This window comes from Salmo trutta, chromosome 16 (genome assembly GCF_901001165.1).
Source record: "Salmo trutta chromosome 16, fSalTru1.1, whole genome shotgun sequence".
Taxonomy (NCBI): Eukaryota; Metazoa; Chordata; class Actinopteri; order Salmoniformes; family Salmonidae; genus Salmo; species Salmo trutta.
This window is the reverse complement of record NC_042972.1, coordinates 32,856,290-32,883,082: the sequence shown is the minus strand read 5'-3', so window position 1 is coordinate 32,883,082 and position 26,793 is coordinate 32,856,290. Positions and strand designations below refer to the sequence as shown.

The 26,793-nt window shown below is 46.5% G+C and overlaps 1 protein-coding gene across 1 annotated transcript; it reads left to right on the top strand.

Moving 5' to 3' along the window:
* Positions 1-1,116: 1,116 nt before the first annotated feature.
* Positions 1,117-25,150, top strand: LOC115150577 (beta-1,4 N-acetylgalactosaminyltransferase 1). Its single transcript, XM_029694013.1, has 12 exons — positions 1,117-1,333; positions 9,392-9,484; positions 10,030-10,252; positions 10,379-10,555; positions 10,858-10,964; positions 17,469-17,506; positions 17,618-17,798; positions 17,937-18,029; positions 18,168-18,355; positions 18,608-18,748; positions 21,904-22,141; positions 22,781-25,150. The coding sequence occupies exons 3-12, from the start codon at positions 10,038-10,040 to the stop codon at positions 22,996-22,998; spliced, it is 1,596 nt and encodes a 531-aa protein (XP_029549873.1). The 5' UTR covers positions 1,117-1,333; positions 9,392-9,484; positions 10,030-10,037; the 3' UTR covers positions 22,999-25,150.
* Positions 25,151-26,793: the final 1,643 nt, after the last annotated feature.

Sequence of the window (26,793 nt, the reverse complement as noted above, 5' to 3'; positions counted from 1 at the left end):
GATTATAATAGATTTTTGTTTACAAAAATCCCATTTTACAAAAAAACACTATAGCGCTTTTATTGATACATGTGATCTAGCAGAGGTAAATGGAAAATGTTAACCATGTATGCTGTCTATATTGCTTGTAATTGACGTCAACGTCTAAGTATTAAGTATTTTTACATACATTGTTATGGCTGTATTGTTTTAAAAACCCAATAATATTGTGGGTCCTTCAGACCCGCGAACATTGGGGGAATAACAAAAAGATGAACACCTGCTCCCAAGTGGCGCAGCGGTCTAAGGAACTGCATCTCAGTGCTTAAGGCATCACTACAGACACCCTGGTTCGATTCCAGGCTGTTTCACAACCTGCTGTGATTTGGAGTCCCAGAGGGCGGTGCAAAATTGGCCCAGCGTCGTCTGGGTTTGGCTGGTGTAGGCCATCATTGTAAATAAGGAGTTGTCCTTAACTGACTTGCCTAGTTAAATAAAATGTAATAAAAAACAAGTGTTAAGGACCATTGCAACGGTCTAAATTAATAACCTCGGGGAACCGGGTGATGTTAAACAAATTCGCCCAGTGATTGCATTCCATAAAATGGGTGGGTATGAAAAGTTTCCGTACGGTTTGTATTTGTGTTGTAGTGTTTAGTCAAAATGCCGCTGCCATAAATGTAGCAATAACTGTAGTGGAGCTGGGCACCTTTATTGCACCATCACCTGTGCAATAAAGGTCCAGATCTCTTGGCAGATGATGTAGGTTAGTGCGCCACATCTCGATCAGACGGACAGTGCAGTTGCGTCAATGCTGTGTAATAAACTCTGCGGTCAAACTTTTTTTACTGAATATGTGTGCAACAAAAGTTCAACATTCACTTTTTGCTACTATTTTTGTCAAGTCTATGCATACAATTGATGCATATTGTTGCAACATTGGAAATGAATGTACTTCTGGTCCAAAACGCAATGATGCTGGTCTGATCGAGGCTAGTCTATTACTTTGCAGTACATTTTATAACGATAGTCTTCCGTTGGATATGCCTTTGCATGAACCTTCATGCAATTAAATTCGATGCATGCATTCTGCTGCGATTCCAACGACTGGCCGCTCGTGGCATCCCTCTTGCGTCCGTTTATGAGTCTTGGCGGAAGAGCCTGGCGTGGGCGCACAGCACTGTGCTGCATGCAGGGGGATGAAGCATATCATCTATCGGAATTAAAACAGTGCTATTGCCGGATTCACATAAGTGGAATGTAACCAGATTTTTAACAACAATATTTTACCCATGCATTTTAAGCATATTGGTGGCAATTTCAAAAGGACAATCTGATTGGTGGAGACGTCAAGGTACGATTTATTTTGAGGTTATAATATTCATGAAAGGCCTATGATTTTCTTATGATGGATTATTATTGAGGATTTTATCAGTTGCATTCCCATTTAACTTGAAACAGTCATGCAAATAGATAATTGTTTCAAAACATTTATGCACGTTATGTGCGAATTAGAGGCTTTGATTCAGAATAAGATATATCCTAATTATAGCTTGTTAAATATCATTAGAGGCGTTGGTGACCTTTTACGAGTGTATTGCTGCCATATTTAATTTGTATTAAGAAAATATACATTATTATAAACAAGTATACCTGTATCATTTGTCAATGTACACCAACCGCACCCGGTCAATTCAGAGGCCTCTGAGAAAGGCTGAATCATATATCTCAATTCTGTCCATCGACGTGCTTTGACCTGAAATTGGTCCAGATTTGATTAGATCTGAATGACAACATAGTGCGTTTTTCATAGTTTGCGCAATGGATTGCATCAAAGGAAGAATAATGGAGCGCAAGGATGAGATGCTCAAACATAAGCCTGTCGATAACTGCAGTAAATAAATCCAACATTTTTACGGGTCCTGGAAAGGCAAAATAAGCATTACACACATTAGTCGGGAGGGACACATACAGCACTACTAGACATGGCGCTGGCACGGATACAGGCTACAACCAACTCACATTTTTTCGTCCAACTCTTTGATTCTGTATATCCCATCGACTATTATAGCCGTCCTGTTCTTGCGTTTGCATGTAAACGTTTTTTTTTTGACAGCAGTGGCTTCTTCCGTGGTGTCCTCCCATGAACACCATTCTTATTTAGTGTTTTACGTATCGTAGACTCGTCAACAGAGATGTTAGCATGTTCCAGAGATTTTTGTAAATATTTAGCTGACACGCTAGGATTCTTCTTAACCTCATTGAGAATTCTGCAGTCATCTTTGCAGGACACTGTGAATGTTTAAATTATGTATTCAATATAGACAAGAAAAAATACAATAATTTGTGTGTTATTAGTGTAAGCAACCTGTGTTTGTCTATTGTTGTGACTTAGATGAAGATCAGATCAAATTGTATGACCAATTTATGCAGATATCCAGGTAATTCCAAAGGGTTCACATACTTTTTCTTGTCACTGTTGTACATGAAGGAAGGGTAAAGTGACTAGGCATCAGGATAGATAATAATAAGAGTAAAATAAAGTACAGACTAGCAGCAGCAAATGATGAGTGTAAACGTGTGTCAGAAATAGAGGTGCTGGATGTCTGGGAGCTCGGCCCCAGTGATGTACTGGGCTGTCCGCACCACCCTCTGTAGCACTTTGCGGTCAAGGATGGTGCATTTGCCATACCAAGCGGTGATGCAGCCAGTCAATAGGCTCTCGATGGTGCAGCTGTAGAACTTCAGAGGATCCGAGGGCCAATGCCAAATCTTTTCAGTCTCCTGAGGGGGAAGAGGTTCTGCCGTGCCCTCTTCAAGACTGTGCTGGTGTTTGTGGACCATGTTCAGTCCTTAGTGATGTGAATGGGAGTACAGAGCTTCCTTCAGGCTCCTGAACCCCGCTTCGGTCTCGTCCCCGTCCATTTCACTGTTTTTGGGAGGCGGGCCCTGGTTAGAACGGTAAGGGGGGAGGCTATAGCCGCAAAGTTGGGGATAAACCGGCTGTAGTATCCTGCCAATCCCAGGAAGGACTGGTGCGTGTAACGGGCCAGTCACGTCCCGCATGGACCTTCCTCTCCTGGAGCTTGACGTTCCCCCATCCGATCAAACACCAGAGGTACTCCACCTTCCCGAGCACTAGCTTGCATTTCTTGGGGTTTGCTGTCAACCCAGCTTGCCTGAGCGAGTCCAGCACTGCCAGTTTTGGCACCAACACTATGCGCTGTGGGACTCTTTGATGACCCCCATCCTCAACATAGCCTTCACTTCCTGCGTCACGGCCTTCCTTCGGGCCTCGGGGATCAAGTTTGGCCTCTTTTGTACCATATCCCCGGGCCAGGTGCGAACATGGTGTTCAATGATGGTCGTGCGGCCCGGCTTTTCGGAGAAAATCTGCTGTGTTCCGAGCAAAATGGCACCGACAGAGATGGTCGCCTCGCTTCGAGTCCATAGGAAACTATGCAGTATTTTGATTTTTTATGTATTATTTCTTAAATTGTTACCCCAGGAAAACTTAAGTCTTATTACATACAGCTGGGAAGAACAATTGGATATAAGAGCAATGTCAACGTATCAACATTACGACCAGGAATACAACTTTCCCGAAGAGGATCCTCTGTTCGGACCACCACCCAGGACAATGGATCTAATCCCAGAAGCCGACCAAAAACAACGGCGCCTCAGAAGGGGCAGACGGAGCGGCCTCCTGGTCAGGCTCCATAGACGTGCACATTGCCCACCGCCCCCGAGTATACTACTCGCCAATGTCCAGTCTCTTGACAACAAGGTAGATGAAATTAGAGCAAGGGTTGCCTTCCAGAGAGACAACAGAGATTGTAACATTCTCTGTTTCACGGAAACATGGCTCTCTCGGGATATGTTGTCGGAATCGGTTCAGCCACCAGGCTTCTCCATGTATCGCGCCAACAGAGATAAACACCTCTCTGGGAAGAGGAAGAGGAAGAGTGGGTGTATGCTTCATGATTAACGACTCATGGTGTAATCATAACAACACACAGGAACTCAAGTCCTTCTGCTCACCCGACCTAGAATTACTTAAAATCAAATGCCGGCCATATTACCTCCCAAGAGAATTCTCGTCAGCTATTGTTATGGCTGTGTGCATTCCCCTCAAGCAGACACAACGACGGCCCTCAAGGAACTTCACTGGACTCTATGTAAACTGGAAACCATATGTCCTGAGGCTGCATTTATTGTAGCTGGGGATTTTAACAAAGCAAATTTAAGAACAAGGCTACCTAAATTCTATCAGCATATTGATTGCAGTACTCACAGAGGTAATACACTCGATCACTGCTACTCTAACTTACGCAATGCATACAAAGCCTTCTCCCACCCTCCCTTCGGCAAATCCGACCATGACGCGATCTTGCTCGACCGTCTTATAGGCAGAAACTCAAACAGGATGTACCAGTGACTAGAACCATTCAACACTGGTCTGACCAATCGGAATCCACGCTTCAAGATTGTTTTGATCACGCGGATTGGGACATGTTCCAGTCAGCCTCAGAGAACAACATCGATCTATACGCTGACTCTGTGAGTGAGTTTATAAGGAAGTGCATTGGAGATGTTGTACCCACTGTGAATATTAAAACCTACCCTAACCAGAAACCGTGGCTGGATGGCAGCATTCACACAAAATTGAAAGCGCGAACCACTGCATTTAACCATGGAAAGAGGTCCGGGAATATGGCTGAATATAAACATTGTAAGTGGAGTTGCAATTCAACGGCTCAGACATGAGACGCATGTAGCAGGGTCTACAGGAAATCATGGACTACAAAAAGAAAACCAGCCATGTCCCGGACACCGACGTCACGCTTCCAGCCAAACAAAACACCTTTGCCCGCTTTGAGGATAATACAGTGCCACCGTTGCGGCCCGCTAACAAGTACTGCACCCCCCTCCCCAGACATATTCAATCGCTCCCTAGCCCAGTCTATTGTCCCCACATGCTTCAAGATGGCCACCATTGTTCCTGTACCCAAGAAGGCAAAGATAACTGAACTAAATGACTATCACCCCGTAGCACTCAGTTCTGTCATCATGAAGTGCTTTGACAGACTAGTCAAGGATCACCTCCACCTTACCTGCCACCCTAGACCCACTTCAGTTTGTATACTGCCCCAACAGGTCCACAGATGATGCAATCGCCATCACGCTGCACACTGCCCTATCCCATCTGGACAAGAGGAATACCTATGTAAGAATGCTGTTCATTGACTACAGCTCAGCATTCAACACCATAGAACCCTCCAAGCTCATCATTAAGCTTGAGGCCCGGGGTCTCAACCCCGCCCTGTCAATTGGGTCCTGGACTTTCTGACGGCCGTCCCCAGGTGGTGAAGGTAGGAAACAACATCTCCACTTCACTGATCCTCAACACTGGGGCCCCACAAGGGTGTGTGCTCAGCACCCTCCTGTACTCCCTGTTCACCCATGACTGCGTGGCCATGCACGCCTTCAACTCAATCATCAAGATTGCAGACGACACAACAGTAGTGGGCTTGATTAACAGCAATGACGAGACAGCCTACAGGGAGGAGGTGAGGGCACTTATGTTCATAAGGTATTTATGCTTTATATTGTTAATAAATTAGCAAACATTTCTAAAAACCTGTTTTCGCTTTGTCATTATGGGGTATTGTGTGTAGATTGATCAGGAAAAAATGTAATTTAATACATTTTTAGAATAACGCTGTAATGTAACAAAATGTGGAAAAAGTCAAGGGGTCCAAATACTTTCTGAATGCACTGTATCTGTAAGTGTGTTTGATGCGGGCTATCTAATATATGTAATATGTTTGAGAAATAATTAGTACCCAACGCAAGTGACATGCATGAACGTTTAGGACACTAAAACCTTTGTATTTTACCCCAATTTCGATATCGCTGTAACTCCCCAATGGGCTTGGGAGGCGAAGGTCAAGTTATGCGTCCCCCCGAAACATGATCCGCCAAATCACACTTCTTAACACCCGTCCGCGTAACCCGGAGAGCCAGTCGCACCGATGTGTCGGAGGAAACACCGTTCAACTGACGACCGTTCAACTGATGCCTGCAGGCGTCTGACGCTGGGCCAATTGTGTGCCGCCCTATGGGACTCCGGATCACGGCTGGTTGTGATAAAGCCCGGGATCAAACCCGGATCTGTAGTGATGCCATTAGCACTGCGATGCAGTGCCTTAGACCGCTGTGCCACTCCATAGGCCATTAAACCTTTAATAGTCTTAATTAAAATGTCCATCCCTTATGAAAACAGGAGTTGCTTTGGACACAAGCATTAGGTTCTATACAGTGGGTTGAACTCCTTGCAGGTCACCAGGGTAGGGCATCGTGTGATTTATGAGTGCTGAGTAGTTGCTTAGTGCTGACCCTCTTCGAATGTTCTTTTACCTATATTGATTTCTTCCTATTGACCACACTAAAGGCAGGTTGGGCATCCCCACTCAGCCCCCTCTCGCTAAGATCTACTCTGTGAGGTAGAGGACTTGGAGCAAGAAAAACTCTCACCTCACCTGCAGTATGGTGCTAGGATGTGATGGTGATCCATCTCCTCTCCTTACTTCCTACACACACTCTCCCTAACCCCTACACACACTCTCCCTAACCCCTACACACACTCTCCCTACCCCCTATACACACTCTCCCTGACCCCTACACACACTCTCCCTGACCCCTACACACACTCTCCCTGACCCCTACACACACACTCTCCCTAACCCCTACACACACTCTCCCTACCCCCTATACACACTCTCCCTGACCCCTACACACACTCTCCCTGACCCCTACACACACTCTCCCTGACCCCTACACAGACTCTTCCTACCCTCTACACACACACTCTTCCTACCCTCTACACACACACTCTTCCTACCCTCTACACACACTCTCCCTACCCCCTATACACACTCTCCCTAACCCCTACACACACTCTCCCTAACCCCTACACACACTCTCCTTAACCCCTACACACACTCTCCCTAACCCCTACACACACTCTCCCTACCCCATATACACACTCTCCCTAACCCCTACACACACTCTCCCTACCCACTATACACACTCTCCCTACCCCCTATACACACTCTCCCTACCCCCTACACACACTCTCCCTACCCCCTACACACACTCTCCCTACCCCCTATACACACTCTCCCTACCCCCTACACACACTCTCCCTACCCCCTATACACACTCTCCCTAACCCCTACACACACTCTCCCTAACCCCTACACACACTCTCCCTAACCCATATACACACTCTCCCTAACCCCTACACACACTCTCCCTACCCACTATACACACTCTCCCTACCCACTATACACACTCTCCCTACCCCCTACACACACTCTCCCTACCCCCTACACACACTCTCCCTACCCCCTATACACACTCTCCCTACCCCCTACACACACTCTCCCTACCCCCTACACACACTCTCCCTACCCCCTACACACACTCTCCCTACCCCCTATACACACTCTCCCTACCCCCTATACACACTCTCTCTACCCCCTACACACACTCTTTCTACCCTCTACACACACTCTCCCTACCCACTATACACACTCTCTCTACCCCCTATACACACTCTCCCTACCCCCTACACACACTCTCCCTACCCCCTATACACACTCTCCCTACCCCCTACACACACTTTGCCCTTGTTCTGGGATTGATTTGCACTTTTCACACCAAAGTACATTGATCTTTAGGAGACAGAACGCGTCTCCTTCCTGAGCGGTACGACGGCTGCGTGGTCCCATAGTATTTATACTGACGTACTATTGTTTGTACAGATGAACGTGGTACCTTCAGGCGTTTGGAAATTGCTCCCAAGGATGAACCAGACTTGTGGAGGTCTACCATTTTTTTTCTGAGGTCTTGGCTGATTTCTTTTGATTTTCTCATGATGTCAAGCAAAGAGGCACTGAGTTTGAAGGTAGGCCATCCAATACATCCACAGGTACACCTCCAATGGACTCAAATGATGTCAATTAGCCTATCAGAAGCTTCTAAAGCCAAGCCATGACATCCTTTTCTGGAATTTTCCAAGCTGTTTTAAAGGCACAGTAAACTTAGTGTATGTAAACTTCTGACCCACTGGAATTGTGATACAGTGAATTGTAAGTGAAACTGTCTGTAAATAATTGTTGGGAAAATGACTTGTGTCATGCACAAAATAGATGTAGACTTGCCAAAACTATAATTTGTTAACAAGAAATTTGTGGAGTGGTTGAAAAACGTTTTTTAATGACTCCAACCTAACTGTATGTAAACGCTCGACTTCAACTGTACCTGCATTTACACAGGCAGCCGAATTCTGATATTTTTTCCACTAATTGGTATTTTAACCAATCACATCAGATCTTTTCACATCAGCTCTTTTTCAGAGCTGATCTGATTGGTCAAAATACCAATTAGTGAAAAGATAATCAAAATTGATCCGCCTCTGTAAAAGCAGCCAATTGGAGGTGGTATAAATCGGATGTCAAAAGATCCAACTCCATGTGTTTTCTTTCTGTTTACACATTAGGTAAAATATCAGACAGGTATCAGATATGCAAATAAGGCTGTACTTAAAATTCAGATCTTTTGCAAATTAGGCTGTGTTTACACAGGCAGTCCAATTCTGATCTTTTGCCCAATTATTGGCTAAATAATTTGATCTGATTGGTCAAAAGACCAATTAGTGGCAAAAAGCTCAGAATTGGGCTGCCTGTGTAAACACAGCCTAATTTGCAAAAGATCTGAACTGGGCTGCCTGTGTAAACGCAGCCTATATGTCATAATCAGTTGGTGAACTATTGTGGGTGTGGCTCTGCAGCTGTAAACTATGAATTCTGCTTCAATGATAGTTGTTGAGACCCCTGAATTCACTGCATTTGTGTCAGAAGTGGAATGTCGCTACAGTAGATGCATATTCCAAAGGAAGGTGATAGTTTACTGAACTTACTACAACCTTGAGCGATCTCGTGTGCCTGCTTTAAAACTGAGTCAATAGAATTGTTTGATTATCTTAACACTGGGAATTATCATGAAACAAATCACCAACAAGACAAGTTTGTTATCTCCCTTGGCTCTAATTGTCGTACTTAAATAGAGCCTTCTTTCCCCCTAGACTTTGCTCAGCATTTATCTGCTGTTAACACAGCCGTCATCACTACCATTCATTTAACAGCTCCATCATGAAAGGCCATCATATCTGCTAAACATCCTTACCTTTGCTGTACCTGCATGTCGCAGTTTCCTCCCCTCTAGATCTATTATTTTTACCAATATTCATATTTTTCACTGGTCCATTAATACCGTGCCCTTGGAAATTAGAAGTTACCTCAGGTATCCTACTGAATAAACATAACTTATGTGTTATTGTTTACAGATGGGGAAAGTCCTTAGCTGTTCATTAAGGGATTTTGGGGGATCCAATGGCCGACAGGAGACGTCTTCTCTCTGAGTGGATACAGGCAGTAGGGTATGATACCAGCTCTCTTTTACTGTAATGGATGCCAGACATGTTTTTTTCTGTTGCATAACAAATTCAAGTTGTTTAGAAAGTGTTAAATCAGATTTCATGCGATACTGTAATATGCCATTTACTGTAGCTGAATATAACCGAATCATGGCAGTGTTCAATTCATCCAGCAATTAGGCTATATTGTAATTACTTCGCCACCATGGCCTATTTATTGCCTTAACTTACCTCATTTGCACTCACTGTATATAGACTTTTTGTTTTCTTTTGTTCTACTGTATGTTTTGTTTATTCCATGTGTAACTCTGTGTTGTTGTATGTGTCGAATTGCTACGCTTTATCTTGGCCAGGTCGCAGTTGCAAATGAGAACTTGTTCTCAACTAGCCTACCTGGTTAAATAAAGGTGAAATAAATAAGTAAATAAAATAAAATAAAATAATCTTGTCACCTCAGATATGGTCACATACTGTTGGACTTTTGCTTCGCCGCCCAAGCAGGTGGTGACCGCAGCATGCCTCCTGTTTGTCCTTATGTGCTGTGACAGTTTTTAGGATGCGTTCCTTAAGGAAAACAGTGTTGTTGGCCATTGTGGTGTCGGTGCTGTTGGTGGTGGCCCTCCTCCATTCCTGGCCCACCCGGGCCTACACCACCGTGGATGTCTGGCAGAGACCAGGGCCTGCAGTAGAGAGGCACCTGGAGGAGAGGTTCCCAGAACCAGACCACAGATCTGCCAACATCCCCTATCGCGTGAAGGAGAGTGTTGCAGGGTCAGTATTTGATATAAGGCCTTTGAAATGATTCATTCTGATTCAATAAGCTGATGATGTGGTGGAAATCATGTTTCATTGTCATTTGATTGATGAAGTCCTATCATCCCTTCCGTCTGTCTCCAGTCTGTTGGCACGTAATGGGTGTGTGTGTGAAGGTGAGACTGGGGGCATGAACCTACCCTTTGCCCAGCTGCTGTTCCCCCGGGTGTCGGCACACCCCATGCACACTGCATTTGAGGCCTCTGAGCTGGACGAGATGAAGAAACGAAGGGCCAAGGAGTACCAGGGCTTCCAGATGAGGTGAGAGCAAAGGACTGTACACCAGCACAGAACTGAAAGGGAAGGACTTCCCATATATCATCGTAGGTTGTCCTTACCCTAGGGGAAGTTGCTGCGTTTGTCATTTCATGTGATTAAATACCAAGCTTTGAAATTCTTAGGGTTAGGTTAAACTTGCTGTAGGTCTTTTGAAGGAGATGGGTTAGGCTCAACATTACCCAATTTTCTAAACATATAGGCCAAATAGGGTTCATGAGGCTTTAGTCTAGCTGTAATAGCTTTGAGTACTGATTATTAAACGGGTGTGTATCTGCCCCCTACAGGACGCAGACTCCTGCAGATATGCTCATCGTGGCCGAGGCCAACAATCCTCTGCAGTACCCAACACAGGGGATGGAAGTACGGCCGCTCAAAACCATCCTAATCCCAGGTCTGACCCATAACAAAGATTAGTTTTATTTTACCTTGACATACATTGCATTCGGAAAGTATTCAGACCCCTTGACCTTTTCCACATTTTGTTACGTTACAGCCTTATTCTAAAATTGTAACAACGCCTCTCGAGGAGAGGGGTGTGTAGGAAATCAGGAGCAGGAGAGCAGATAGGTTCCAGGGTAATCAATGTTTATTCAGGCGGTCCCGAAAGTACAACACAAACACAATAGGAAAACCGCACTAACGTCGTTTCCACCCACAGGGAAGGAATTACGCACACGGAGGAGAAACCTTGACTCCTCAAACTACTGAGCAAAATGCCCACGGTAAACACATACCGTAATAAACAAAACAAATCCCGTGGTGCAGGCACGCACCCCTTACAAGCATAATACAGCAATAATCCCGCACACAGCTTAACCTGCAGCGGGGAAATATAAACCCACCGAAATCAGCTAAACTAAACACAGGTGTGAAAAACCAGACAGAACTAAACGAAAAGGAAAATGGGATCGGTGGCAGCTAGTAGGCCGGCGACGACTGCCGAGCACCGTCCGAACAGGGAGAGGAGCCACCTTCGGTGGAAGTCGTGACAGTACCCCCCCCGACGCGCGGCTCCCGCAGCGCGCCGATGCCGGCCTCGAGGACGACCCGGAGGACGAGGTGCAGGGCGATCCGGATGGAGGCGGTGAAACTCACTCAGCAGAGATGGATCCAAGACGTCCCCCACTGGCACCCAGCATGGAATACAGTATGGATCGTACCGTGCACGCCGGGGCCCCCTCGATGTCCAGGGGGGTGGAGGGACCTCCTGCACCTCAGTTTCTTGAAGCGGACCAGCCACCACCGGCCTGAGGAGAGACACATGAAACGAGGGGTTAATACGGTAATAACTGGGCAGCTGTAACCTATAACACACCTCGTTTATCCTCCTCAGGACTTTAAATGGCCCCACAAACCGCGGACCCAGCTTCCGGCAGGGCAGGCGGCAGGGCAGGTTTCGGGTCAAGAGCCAGACCCGATCCCCAGGCGTGAACACTGGGGCCTCACTGCGGTGGCGGTCAGCGCTCGTCTTCTGCCGGCCCTCGGCCCGGTTGAGGTGCTCCTGGACGGCCTCCCAGGTCTCCCTCGAGTGCTGTACCCAATTCTGCACCACAGGAGCCTCGGTCTGGCTCTGATGCCATGGTACCAGGACCGGCTGATACCCCAACACGCACTGAAAAGGCGAAATGTTTGTTGAGGAGTGGCGGAGCGAGTTCTGGGCCATCTCTGCCCATTGAACATACCTCGCCCACTCCCCTGGCCGGTCCTGGCAATACGACCACAGAAACCTACCCACATCCTGGTTCACTCTCTCCACCTGCCCATTACTCTCGGGGTGAAAACCAGAGGTCAGGCTGACCGAGACCCCCAGACGCTCCATGAACGCCTTCCACACCCGGGACATGAACTGGGGACCCCGATCAGAAACTATGTCCTCAGGCACCCCGTAGTGCCGGAAGACGTGAGTAAATAGGGCCTCCGCAGTATGTAGGGCCGTAGGGAGACCGGACAAAGGGATGAGATGACAGGACTTAGAAAACCGATCCACAACGACCAGGATCGTGGTGTTCCCCTGGGAAGGAGGGAGATCGGTCAGGAAGTCTACCGATAGGTGTGACCAAGGCCGCTGTGGAACGGGGAGGGGTTGTAACTTCTGCTCTGGGCAGGTGTCTAGGAGCCTTGCACTGAGCACACACTGAACAGGAGGAGACGTAAAACCTCACATCCTTTGCTAAAGTGGGCCACCAGTACTTCCCCCTAAGGCTTCGCACCATCCTATCTATGCCTGGATGACCAGAGGAAGGTAACGTATGCGCCCACCAAATCAATCTATTGCGGACACCAAGCGGGACATACCTCCGTCCCGCAGGACACTGAGGCGGAGTAGGCTCCGAACGACATGCCCGCTCGATATCCGCATTCACCTCCCACACCACCGGCGCCACCAGATAAGAGGCCGGAAGAATGGGGGTGGGATCGATGGGCCGTTCCTCCGTATCATACAGACGGGACAGTGCGTCTGCCTTAGTGTTCTGGGAACCTGGTCTATACGAGATTGTAAATCTAAATCTGGTGAAACACATGGCCCACCTTGCCTGACGAGGGTTCAGTCTGCTCGCCGCCCGGATGTACTCCAGATTACGGTGGTCAGTGCAGATGAGGCAAGGGTGTTTGGCCCCCTCGAGCCAATGTCTCCCCACTTTCAGCGCTTTTACGACAACTAGCAACTCCCGGTCCCCCACGTCATAGTTTTGCTCCGCCGGGCTGAGCTTCCTCGAAAAGAAAGCGCAGGGGCGGAGCTTCAGTGGCGTGCCTGAGCACTGTGAGAGCACGGCTCCTACCCCAGCCTCAGACGTGTCCACCTCCACCATGAATGCCAAAGAGGGATCCGGATGAGCCAATACGGGAGCCTCGGTAAACAGAGACTTCAAGCGATCAAAAGCTCTGTCCGCCTCAGCCGACCACCACAGACGCACCGGCCCTCCCTTCAGCAGTGAGGTAATGGGAGCAGCCACCTGCCCAAAACCCCGGATAAACCTCCGGTAGCAATTGGCAAACCCTAAAAACCACTGCACCTCCTTCACCGTGGTGGGAGTCGGCCAATTACGCACGGCCAAAATGTGGTCACACTCCATTTCCACCCCTGATGTGGAAATGCGATACCCCAGGAAGGAGACGGACTGTTTGAAGAACACGCATTTCTCAGCCTTGACATATAAGTCATGCTCCAACAGTCGCCCAAGCACTTTGCGCACCAGAGGCACATGCGCGGCGCATGTAGTGGAATATATCAGGATGTCATCGATATAAGCCACCACACCCTGCCCGTACAGGTCCCTGAGAATGTCATCTACAAAGGATTGGAAGACGGCTGGAGCATTCTTCAACCCATACAGCATGACGAGGTACTCATAATGACCGGATGTGCTACTAAATGCTGTCTTCCACTCATCTCCCGCCCGGATACGCACCAAGTTATACGCGCTCCTGAGATCCAATTTTGTGAAAAAGCGTGCTCCGTGGAATGACTCCGTTCGCCGTAGCGATGAGAGGTAACGAGTAACTGTACCCCACCGTAATCGAATTTAGACCTCAATAGTCAATGCACGGACGCAACCCTCCTTTCTTCTTCACAAAAAAGAAACTCGCGGAGGCGGGTGACATGGAGGGCCGAATGTACCCTTGCCTCAGAGATTCAGAGACATATGTTTCCATAGCCACCGTCTCCTCCTGTGACAGGGGATACACGTGACTCCTGGGGGGTGTGGCGTCTACCTGGAGGTTTATTGCACAATCCCCTCGTTGATGGGGTGGTAATTTGGTCGCCATCTTCTTACAGAAGGCGATAGCCGAATCGGCATAATCGGGGGGAATGTGCACAGTGGGGACTTGGTCTGGACTCTCCACCGTCGTTGCACCGATGGAAACTCCCACACACCTGCCTGAGCACTCCTCTGACCACCCCTTTAGAGCCCTCTGTTGCCACGAAATAGTAGGGTTGTGAAAGGCCAACCAGGGAATCCCCAGCACCACCGGAAACGCAGGAGAATCAATGAGGGAAAAAAAAGATTTCCTCATGATCCCCCCCGCGTAACCATGTCCAGTGGAGCCGTGGACTCCCTGACCACCCCTGAACCTAATGGTCGACTATCTAGGGAGTGCACCTGAAATGGTTTGTCCAGCGGAACCTGGGGAATCCCTAACCTATGTGCGAAACCACGATCCCTAAAATTCCCTGCTGCACCTGAATCGACTAGCGCCTTATGCTGGGAATGAGGAGAAAACTCAGGGAAAGAAATCAAAACATACATGTGACCAACAGGGGGCTCTGGGTGAGCCTGGTGCTGACTCACCTGGGGTGTCCGAACAGTGCTCTGCCTGCCATCTCGACTCCCAGACGAGCCCCTCCAACACCGGTCGGCAGTGTGCCCTCTCCGACCACATCCGGTGCAGGAGGTGGCTCCTCCTCCGGTCGCCCTCGCTGCAGCACCTCCTAACTCCATGGGGGTTGGAGCAGAGGTGCTGGGGGGTGGAACCAACAGGACCCTATCCGGACGCCCGCGGGTAGCCAGCAAGTTATCCAACCTGATGGACATGTCCACTAGCTGGTCCAGGGTGAGGGTAGCGTATCTGCAGGCTAGCTCCCTGCGGACGTCCTCACGTAGGCTGCACCTATAGTGGTCAATCAAGGCCCTGTCGTTCCACCCCGAGCCGGCGGCCAAGGTCCAGAACTCCAGCGTGAAGTCTTGAGCGCTCCTCGTCTCCAGCCGCAGATGGAACAGACGCTCACCCCCTCCGGGGGATGGTCGAACATGGTCCGGAAGAGGCGGGTGAACTCTGTGTAGTTGTCCATCGCCGAGTCTGGTCCCTCCCAGACCGCGTTGGCCCACTCCAGAGCTTTACCGGACAGGCAGGAGACGATGGCGTTCACGCTCTCCCCTCCCGAAGGAGCCGGGTGAACGGTTTCCAGGTACAGCTCCAGCTGGAGCAGAAAACCCTTGCACCCGGCAGCCGTCCCATCGTACTCCCTCGGGAGCGCGAGCCGAATACCGCTGGGCCCGGATGGTGCCGGCTCAGGTGATGGTGTAGGTTGGTACACGGTGGGTGCAGGGGTAGGCAGACCACCCCTCTCCCACCTCTCCATCGTTGCCATCACTTGATCCATGGCGGTCCCGAGACGGTGGAGAATGGTGGTATGATGTTGTACGCGCTCCTCCATGGACGTGGAGAGCGTGTCAGCTCCTGCTGACTCCATGTAGTGGTGCGGGACAAAAATGGATTAAATAAATACAAATCTAATCAATCTACAAACAATACCCCATAATGACAAAGCAAAAACAGGTTTTTAGAAATGTAAAAAAATGGAATGCTCTGTCAGGTTGGATGGGGAGCGTCGCTGCACAGCTATTTTCAGGTCTCTCCAGAGATGTTTGATTGGGTTCATTTACATTACATTTAAGTCATTTAGCAGACGCTCTTATCCAGAGCACTTACAAATTGGTGCATTCACCTTATGATATCCAGTGGAACAACCACTTTACAATAGTGCATCTAAATCTTTTAAGAGGGGGGGGGGGTTTAGAAGGATTACTTTATCCTATCCTAGGGTTCAAGTCCAGGTTCTGGCTGGGCCACTCAAGGACATTCAGAGACTTGTCCCGAAGCCACTCCTGCGTTGTCTTGGCTGTGTGCTTACGGTCGTTGTTCTGTTGGAAAGTGAATCGTCACCCCAGTCTGAGGTCCTGAGCACTCTGGAGCAGGTTTTCATCAAGGATCTCTCTGTACTTTGCTCTGTTCATCTTTCCCTCAATCCTGACTAGTCTCCCAGTCCCTGCCGCTGAAAAACATCCCCACAGCATGATGCTACCACCACCATGCTTCACCGTCAGGATGGTGCCAGGTTTCCTCCAGATTTAACGTTCAAGCCAAAGAATTCAATCTTGGTTACATCAGACCAGAGAATCTTGTTTCTCATGGTCTGAGAGTCTTTAGGGGACTTTTGGCGAACTCCAAGCGGGCTGTCATGTGCCTTTTACTGAGGAGTGGCTTCCGTTCGGCCACTACCATAAGACCTGATTGGTGGAGTGCTGCAGAGATGGTTGTCCTTCTGGAAGCTCTGGTTGTCCATCTCTGGAGCTCTGTCAGAGTGACCATCGGTTTCTTGGTCATGTCCCGATGCTCAGTTTGGCCGGGTGGCCAACTCTAGGAAGAGTCTTGGTGGTTCCAAACTTATTCAATTTAAGAATGAGGGAGCCCACTGTGTTCTTGGGGACCTTCAATGCTGCAGAAATGTTTTGGTACCCTTCCCCAGAAGGCCCTCGACACAATCCTGTCTCGGAGCTCTACGGACAATTCCTTCAACCTCATGGCTTGGTTTTTGCTCTGACATGCACTGTCAACTGTGGGACCTTATATAGACAGGTGTGTGCCTTTCCAAATCATGTCCAATTGATTGGAGTCCACCTGTGGTAAGTTGTAAAAACATCTCAAGGATGATCAATGGAAACAGGATGCACCTGAGCTCAATTTCTAGATAGACTGTCCTATTACAACAATGTTAAAAAGAAGAAAAACCCCAGCACAACGGTAATCTCGATGCTGATCTTATTCACCAACGTTTTGGTCTCAATCAGTCTTCATCGGGGTATTTGGAGGTAAAACTCACTGTCTTTTAAAGTGACAGACAATAGGTGTTCTAACAATCTAACACTATTATTACTACAGTGTTAGTACTATTATTGCAACCACTGACAGCTAGTATCTCTACCATTACCACTATTACTACCATGATAACCTACTGCACTGTATGGCTGTTTTAGAGCAGAGAATAGTGTTTTGTTGCACAACAGAGAAATAGTGTTTACTCCAGCTGACAATTGATGTGGTGAATTTGGATTGGATAAACATCCAACACCTTCATCAAATATGCCAGTAAATTGATGTCATATGTTTTCAGGACTTGCAGTACAAGACCATCCCAGAGAGCTGTACACAGTAAGTAGACCAATAACATTTGGTTTGAGTTATTATTTCCAATACTATTCCATCTGTCTGGTCCTTGTCTTCTTTGTTCTCTGTCTCCCTCTTAATTTTTTTCTTTCTCAGGTCAACTTCACCTCCACCCTGGGAACGTTAAACGTGGCAGCGGAGGTTGAGGGGGTAAAGGTCAAAGGTGATGGGGAGATGCGCATGACCCTGACCAGCAGCCTGCTGTCCAATCTGAACCGGCAGCTACAGTTTGTCACCTACACCAACACACTGTTCCACCCTAGTACAGCAGACACAGGTGAGGCCAGACACGCCTGTCTTTCTGCTGTGTACTACTTATTTCTGTGTTGTGTCCATTATCAAAGTCCTATGCCAAATAACATCTGTAAAATATTTGTGGTAATGAGGTTGGAAATACTCTTGCTGTGTCTTTCAGTGCAGTTTGAGACAGAGGGTCACCAAGCCATGTTTACTATCAAGGTCCGTCATGGTGTAACTCCAAAACTCTACAACACGGGACCCAAAGGGGGTATGCTGACAAATACAACGGCTGACTGTATCTGTCACAACAGCACAACACTTACAACAACAAAAAATAGATCAATGTACAGTACAGTATGTAATGTCAAATACCCTAACTTTTTGTCTCTCTCTGTCCCCCTTCTAGAATACAACATCAGTGCCCTTGTTACCATAGCAACCAAAACCTTCCTGCGCTATGACAAGCTCCAAGCTCTCATCGACAGTGTGCGAAAATACTATTCCACTGTCACCATAGTAATCGCTGATGACAGTGAAAACCCAAAGACAGTCTCTGGCCCCTACATTGAACATTACATCATGCCATTTGGAAAGGTTTCTTTTTTTAAACACTACTGCCTCTATTTGCAAGTAAGGGATGGGATACAGTGTACGTGTACCTGTCAAGTCAAAAATGTGTCTAACACTAACATTGTTTGCTTAAATGATCCTTGACAGATGACCTTAAGTGAAAAAGTTGGAAAGAAACTGTCTTGAAAAAAGTCCTGTCTGTAATTTTCTTAGTTGTCCTTTCGCTGCTTCTGCTTCCTCTTTCCCACATCCTGTTCTCTGTGTCACAACAACTAGGGCTGGTTTGCAGGACGGAACCTAGCCGTTTCCCAGGTGACTACCAAGTATGTGCTGTGGGTGGACGATGACTTCATCTTCACGGCCAACACCAAGCTGGAGAAACTTGTGGACGTCCTGGAGAGGACTACCCTGGACCTGGTGAGGGGGCACAGGCATTGCCATACTGTATTGTAGACCTGGGTTCAAATATCACATAAAATCCTTCAAATACTTTGAGCGTTAGTTCCAATAATTCAACAATGGTCCACTTTCTGTGCAACAGTGGAATCCAGTTCAGAAGCTTTCTCTGGACTCAGAACGTATTGGTTACTCACTGGGATTTACTCTACAGAGCCAAAAACAGCACCTACACCATTCACCACATTCCATCTTGGCTAGCATGAGGAAACATAATCCTTTTGCCAGACAGACACAACTTATCATGAGTTATTAAATGAAAGTTTAAAAATAATTTTGATTTACAGCACATCATGAAAAGAGTATTGAAATAAATTATGTTAGCTGTCTTCTGAAGATGACAAATGAGGAGGAGGCATTCCTTGCTAGCCACATCCAGTCTATAATCTAACATTGCCTTTAAAAGCTGCGTTGTCTACAAGAGTGATAAGATTGGATCCCGGCCTTGATTTCTACTTACAGAAGAAAACAATCTCTCAACAGACTCTTCCGTTCTCTCATCCTCTCTTCTTCACTGATGCATATAGGCATATTTTTGCTCTGTAATACATGAACACCACAGCAATATTAGTCATGCGCGTGTGCACAAACTCACACAAACACGCACACATGCAGGCATGGATGCACGCACACACACACGTCACACATGCACACAATCCTAGCACAAAAGCCACAAAAGCTGACACCCACACATAAGGCTTGTAATGAATGATCTGTGTGTGTCTGTTTGAGGGTGAAGGGTGTTTTGGCTGGAGCCTGAATCCCGCTCAGAGACTTACTGTGTGCTCTGGGAATAGAATAGACCTCTTGTGTACCATAGACTGGGACTCCAACTCTTGAGAGGGGAGTCTATGGGTTACACATGTCAGCAGCTGGTCTGCTGGACACTTTGAATCCCTTCTTTCTTCGGACCCCAAAAGCACAGACAGACAAACATGGGACGAAGATACTTCTCGGTTTTCTGGTTCTTATTTTAGTTTTGTCTGTTTATTATGTCCTTTGGAAAGATGACGTGATCAAGGATCCAACTGTTTCCATCGGTTTCCTTCTGATTTCGTATATCAAATCACTACAGCATGCACTCAATATCAACTTCGGTCAGACAATTGGAAGTACCCCTAATGTTTGTTTTGTACACAGTTGTCACGACTTCCGCCGAAGTCGGCTCCTCTCCTTGTTCGGGCGGCGTTCGGTGATCGACGTCACCGGCTTTCTAGCCATCGCCGCTCCATTTTTCATATATCCATTGGTCTTGTCTTGTTTCATACACACCTGGTTTTCATTTCCCCAATCAATCTACTTGTATTTAACCCTCTGTTTCCCATCATGTTTTGTGTGTAATTGTTTCATGTTGCTGTGGCGTTGGTGTTGTGCTCTCGTTTTGGAACTTTAATAAAGTGCACCTGTTTACATCACGCTACTCTCCTGCACCTGACTTCGCCTCTTTTACACACGCTGACAACAGTATACAGTGCATTCGGAAAGTATTCAGACCCCTAAACTTTCCACATTTTGTTACGTTACAGCCTTTTAATAAAATTGATTAAATAAAAAATTGCAAATTTAAAAAAATAATAAACAGAAATCCCCTATTTACATAAGTTTTCAGACCCTTTGCTATGAGACTTGAAATTGAGCTCAGTGCATCCTGTTTCCATTGATCATCCTTGAGATGTTTCTACAACTTGATTGGAGTCCACCTGTGGTAAATTCAATTAATTGGACATGATTTGGAAAGGCACACACCTGTCTATATAAGGTCCCAATGTTGACCGTTCATGTCAGAGAAAAAAATCAAGCCATGAGGTTGAAGGAATTGTCCGTAGAGCTCTGAGACAGGATTGTGTCGAGGCACAGATCTGGGGAAGGGTACCAAAAAATGTCTGCAGCATTGAAGGTCCCCAACAACATAGTGGCCTCCATCATTCTTAAATGGAAGAAGTTTGGAACCACCAAGACTCTTCCTAGAGCTGGCCACCAGGCCAAACTGAGCAATCGGGGATGAAAGGCCTTGGTCAGGGAGGTGACCAAGAACCCAATGGTCACTCTGACAGATCTCCAGAGTTCCTCTGTGGAGATGGGAGAATCTTCCAGAAGGACAACCATCTCTGCAGCACTCCATCAATCAAGCCTTTATGGTAGAGTGGCTAGACAGAAACCACTCCTCAGTAAAAGGCACATGACAGCCCGCTTGGAATTTTCCAAAAGGACTCTCAGACAATGAGAAACAAGATTCTCTGCTTCTTCTGATGAAACCAAGATTGAACTCTTTGACCTGAATGCCAAGCGTCACGTCTGGAAGAAACCTGGCACCATCCTATGGTCAAGCATGGTGGTGCCAGCATCATGCTGTGGGGATGTTTTTCAGTGGCAGGGACTGGGAGACTAGTCAGGATCGAAGGAAAGATGAACGGAGCAAAGTATAGCGAGATCTTTGATGAAAACCTGCTCCAGAGTGCTCAGGACCTCACACAGGGGCGAAGGTTCACCTTCCAACAGGACAACGACCCTAAGCACACAGCAGGAGTGGCTTCGGGACAAGTCTCTGAATGTCCTTGAGTGGCCCAGCCAGAGCCCGGACTTGAACATGATCGAGCATCTCTGGAGAGACATGAAAATAGCTGTGCAGTGACGAACCCATCCAACCTGACAGAGCTTGAGAATAAGAGGATCTGCAGAGTAAAATGGGAGAAACTCCCCAAATACAGGTGTGCCAAGCTTGTAGCGTCATACCCAAGAAGACTCAAGGCTTTAATCACTGCCAAAGGTGCTTCAACAAAGTACTGAGTAAAGGGTCTGAATACTTACGTATTTTTTTATTTGTAATAAATTAGCAAAATAGTCTAAAAACCTGTTTTTGCTTTGTCGTTATGCGGTATTGTATATAGATTGATGAGGGGAAAAAACGATTTAATCAATTTTAGAGTAAGGCTGTAACGCAACAAAATGTGGAAAAAGTCAAGGGATCTGAATACTTTCCAAATGCTTTGTATGTTTTTTGTGTGTATGTGTGTCAGAATCAGTTAACGCATTCTTTATATGCACATTTGTATCTGTGTTTTATGCACTGTGTGTGTGTGTGTGTGTGTGTGTGTGTGTGTGTGTGTGTGATTTAGGTGGGTGGTGCAGTGCGGGAGGCCACTGGCTACACTGCCACCTACAGGCAGACCATCTCCATTGAGCCAGGGGAGGAGGAGGGTGACTGCTTGCATATGCGGAGGGGCTTCCACCACATCATCCAGGGCTTTCCAAACTGCGTAGTCACGGACGGGGTCATCAACTTCTTCCTGGCCCGCACAGACAAGGTCCAGCAAGTGGGCTTTGACCCCCGTCTGGCCAGAGTGGCCCACCTGGGTGAGTACAGACCCAAACCCCAGCACCACACAGTGTGCCTGTCCATAACATCAGCTGTACCAGTAGTCAAATGTAGTCAGTGCTACACACCTGCACCTTATGAGTCCAAAGAGGAGTAGGATAGAAAGTAGGATAAGAGTACCCTAACCCTAGCTTTGTGTCCACATCCCAGTTCAATCCTATACCCAAACCTAGCCATGTCCCTAAGCCTAACCCTAGCTTCATGTCCACACCCTGATTCAACCTAAACCCTAATCTTGGCATAACCCTAACCCTAAACCCTAATCTTGGCATAACCCTAACCCTAAACCCTAATCTTGGCATAACTTGTGTTCAACCCTGGCTCAACCCATGTCCGAATTCACAATTTAACCCCTGAGCTGCACCATCTACATTTGGAAGAAAGTGATATAGGTAACAGTTCTTCAAAACCAGTCTGAATAGTCATTAATTAATTATGTATCAAAAATCTCAAGAAGGGAACGAAATAGCTTCTTCTCAAATGTTTGTTAGTTGCATGTACATATAAATTGTACATATAAATTGTGTGATACTTTAAGTTCCCTTAAAGTATCCCTTTAAGTTCCCTTAAAGCATAAAAACTAACCTCTTTCCTTTTGCTCTGACCCCTTGTCACAGAGTTTTTCATCGATGGCCTCGGCTCGCTTCACGTGGGATCCTGCGATGATGTCATCGTCAACCACGCCACCAAGATCAAGCTTCCCTGGGTCAGCCAATCAGAGAGTGACAAGACGTATGCCAAGTTCCGTTACCCACCAGCCTCCTCGGACGCCACACACACCAAAAACGGCCTCCTCTATTTCAAGAACCGCTTCCAGTGTTTGACTCACAATTAAATTCCCTGTTTTGTTAACCTGTCGTTTCTCCTCTCGTTCAAGATTCATGCTCTTTCTGAGTTGCCAAAGAAGCTCTCACCCAATGTGGCCAATCGGATAAGATTTTAGACAACCACATTACACACATCCCCTTGAAAATCGACCTTGCTTGTTTCACTCTAGAGGGATTGTCATTCAAACAGAGCAAAACTGTCATTTCTATTAACTTAATCATAATTTCTCTTCAGTTGTGTACTCTTGATTGTAAACTCAAGTTTGAGATAATTTTAAGGAATATATGTGTGTTTTGTGCCTCAAATCTTATCTGACAAGTCGCCACCGAGTCCTTTTGTTGAGGAAAGACATGCTGAATTAGCCTTACGCCCTCACAGGACTAAATGAGGTGAACGAGTTTCCATACTGTTATGAAGCGATCAGAGGTATGTGTACTCTGTCCTTCCCTTTGCACTATACAGTTTGAGCTGGACTGAGCTCTATGGGTCAGACAAATGAGGATTGTGGGGACCAAGGGGGACTGAGGATGAGGATTGACAGTCATTCAGTAGAGAGGACACTTCTCAGCATGTGACAACCCCTTCAGAGACACAACGCATGGGTGCTCCCTTTCCAACCCCGGACAATGAACACATTCAAGACTCTAAATGTGTGGCTAATTCTCCCTGGGTGTCTGTGCCAATGGTTTCCCAGGTGGTTTGGTGTTGAATGATAATTTTGTTTGAAACCTCTGTGTCGCCCTTGACTGGCCCATGCTTGAGGAGAATGATGCTCATCCATCTGGTCTGGGATCTAACCCAGGAATAATATCCCTGTTTCACCTGGTCTAGTGCATTTTGTCTATCTAGGGTCGATCCCACTCTGTTTTATACTCCAAGCATCATAATAAGGAATGCTTCTGTCCATGCACGCATTTGAATGGGAGGTGAGATTAATTGCATTTTCATATGCTACCTCAAACAGAAGGGTTAGTTTGAACAAAGTGCATGTCTCTCTATTTCTTTATCAATTCTACATGGAAATAAACACACACTAATAGAATAATGGCACAGTTTGAGTTTAGAGAGTTGAAACGCTGTAAGAATGAGTAGAACACTAAAGGAAATGGTTGGAGAGACACAATGTTAGGATGACACATTATAGAGAGATGATATGAATGATAAAGCAAGGATCACAGTCACACCGAGGTACCAAGGCAGCAAAACATTTTATACTTACAGTTCCTCTGCCATGCAACCTGACAGAAGGATCACATAATGTTATTGTGTGTCATGACCACTAGATGGCACCCTTGCATCAGAATAGTGTTTTCTAAAATCAAACTACAAATAGTTTTTGTCATTTGTTATGAAACGCCCCAAGGTGCCAGTGATACATTAGATAACTTTTTATTTTGTCCTTTTTGAATAGAGGAATATTTTAAAACAGATACAATTTTGGGTGATGCCAGATTTAGATTTGTCTTTCCTGAAAGGGGATATTTAACACTAAGTGAGATCTCAGTTCAATTGAACCCTGACTGCAGTAGCCTATTAACACAGCACTGTAGCTCCTCTTCCATGGGAATCTATGACTAATACCAGCTAGACTCCCCAAGCAGATGCTTCCTGTTTTCAGAATGAGAAGTGTTCTGCATGTGAGTAGGGGCAGTAGTTTGTCAACAAAGACACTGCTTAATGACAGGTTTGATTGAATTCCACACTCTCTGAAGTTAAGTAGTTGAAGGGATTTGGACAGTGATTTCCATTGTTCAACTGATGATGATGATGATGATGGCGGTTGTATTTTTTCTGCTTGCTTCACCTTGGAACCACGGGTCTGAGTCTTTCCAACCTGACAACTATCATCACGACAACCTTCTGCATTATCAGACTGTTTTCATTTAAACATGATTATAAAGTCTCTGATAAAAAATACAGCTGATGTATGGTACTGTGTTTATTTTAGGCAACATTTAAGAGGGTGTTCTGGTGCAGTGGTTCCCACTTTTGGGTCACTGCATGAGTCCAGGTGGGTTGCAGGATGAAATTTTGTGGTGCATTGTTACAAATTATTACTATACAGAACATTTCTTAAAATTGGTCACATCCCACTGCACTCACACTGGTTGAATCAACGTTGTTTCCACGCCATCTCAATAAAATTACGTTGAACCAAAGTGGAATGAATGTTGAATTGACGTCTGTGCCCAGTTAAATGCTTTGGAAAAGAGGTTTTTATTAATACATTTTGTATTTTTCTTTGAAGTGGGTATGTTTTTTCATCGCTCAGACCTTATGGTGGGTCGCAACTGTTTTTGCCGTTACTACTATTAGCCCAAAGAAACACATTTAATAACAGATTCAGTACATGGAACAACAGATAGTCCCCCCAAAAAGTGTCTGTCCTATATCTGAGAGATACACTATATATACAAAAGTATGTGGACACCCCTTCAAATTAGTGGATTCAGCTATTTCAGCAACACCCATTGCTGACAGGTGTATAAAATCGAGCACACCGCCATGCAATCTCCATAGACAAACATTGGCAGTAGAATGGCCTTACTGAAGAGCTCAGTGACTTTCAACGTGGCACCGTCATAGGACGCCGCCTTTCCAACAAGTCAGTTGGTCAAAGTTCTGCCTGCTAGAGCTGCCCCGGTCAACTGTAAGTGCTGTTATCGTGAAGTGGAAACGTCTAGTAGCAACAACGGCTCAACCACAAAGTGGTAGGCAACACAAGCTCACAGAACTGGACCGCCGAGTTCTGAAGTGCGTAAAAATTGTCTGTCCTCGGTTGCCACACTCACTACTGAGTTCCAAACTGCTTCTGGAAGCAACGTCAGCACAATAACTGAAATGGGTTTCCATGGCCGAGCAGCTGCATATGCTACATATGGGGCGTTGGGCCAGTAACCGAAAGGTTGCTGAATCGAATCCCTGAGCTGACAAGGTAAAAATCTGTTGTCTGCCCCCGAACAAGGCAGTTAACCCACTGTTCTCCTTCATTTAACTAGGCAAGTCAGTTAAGAACAAGTTCTTATTTACAATGACGGCCTACACCGGCCAAACCCGGACAAAGTTGGGCCAATTGTGTGTCGCCCTATGGGACTCCCAATCAAGGCCAGTTGTGATACAGCCTGGATTCGAACCAGAGTGTCTGTAGTGACACCTCTAGCACTGAGATGCCGTGCCTTAGACCAGGGCTCTCCAACCATGTTCCTGGAAAGCTACCGTCCTGTAGGTTTTCAACTCAACCCTAATGTAGCGCACCTGATTCTAAAAATTAGCTGGTTGATAAGGTGAACCAGGTTAGTTACAACTGGGGTTGGAGCAAAAACCTACAGGAGGGTAGCTCTCCAGGAACAGGGTTGGAGAGAAAACCTACAGGAGGGTAGCTCTCCAGGAACAGGGTTGGAGAGAAAACCTACAGGAGGGTAGCTCTCCAGGAACAGGGTTGGAGAGAAAACCTACAGGAGGGTAGCTCTCCAGGAACAGGGTTGGAGACCCCTGCCTTAGACCGTTGCGCCACTCGAGAGCCCATGTAATTGATGTAATTGAGATAGATATGTACATATAGGTAGGGGTAAAGTCACTCGGCAACAGGATAGATAATAAGCAGTAGCAGCAGCGTATGTGGTGAGTCAAAAGAAGGAGAAGGAGCATGCCAGCTGATTGGTGAGTAAAATATTGATGTGGCATATCAAAGAGTGAAGCATTACTCCCATGTTTGTTCAGAGGAGACTGAGTGAATCAGGCCTTCATGGTCGAATTGCTGCAAAGAAACCACTACTAAAGGACACCAATAAGAAGAAAAGAC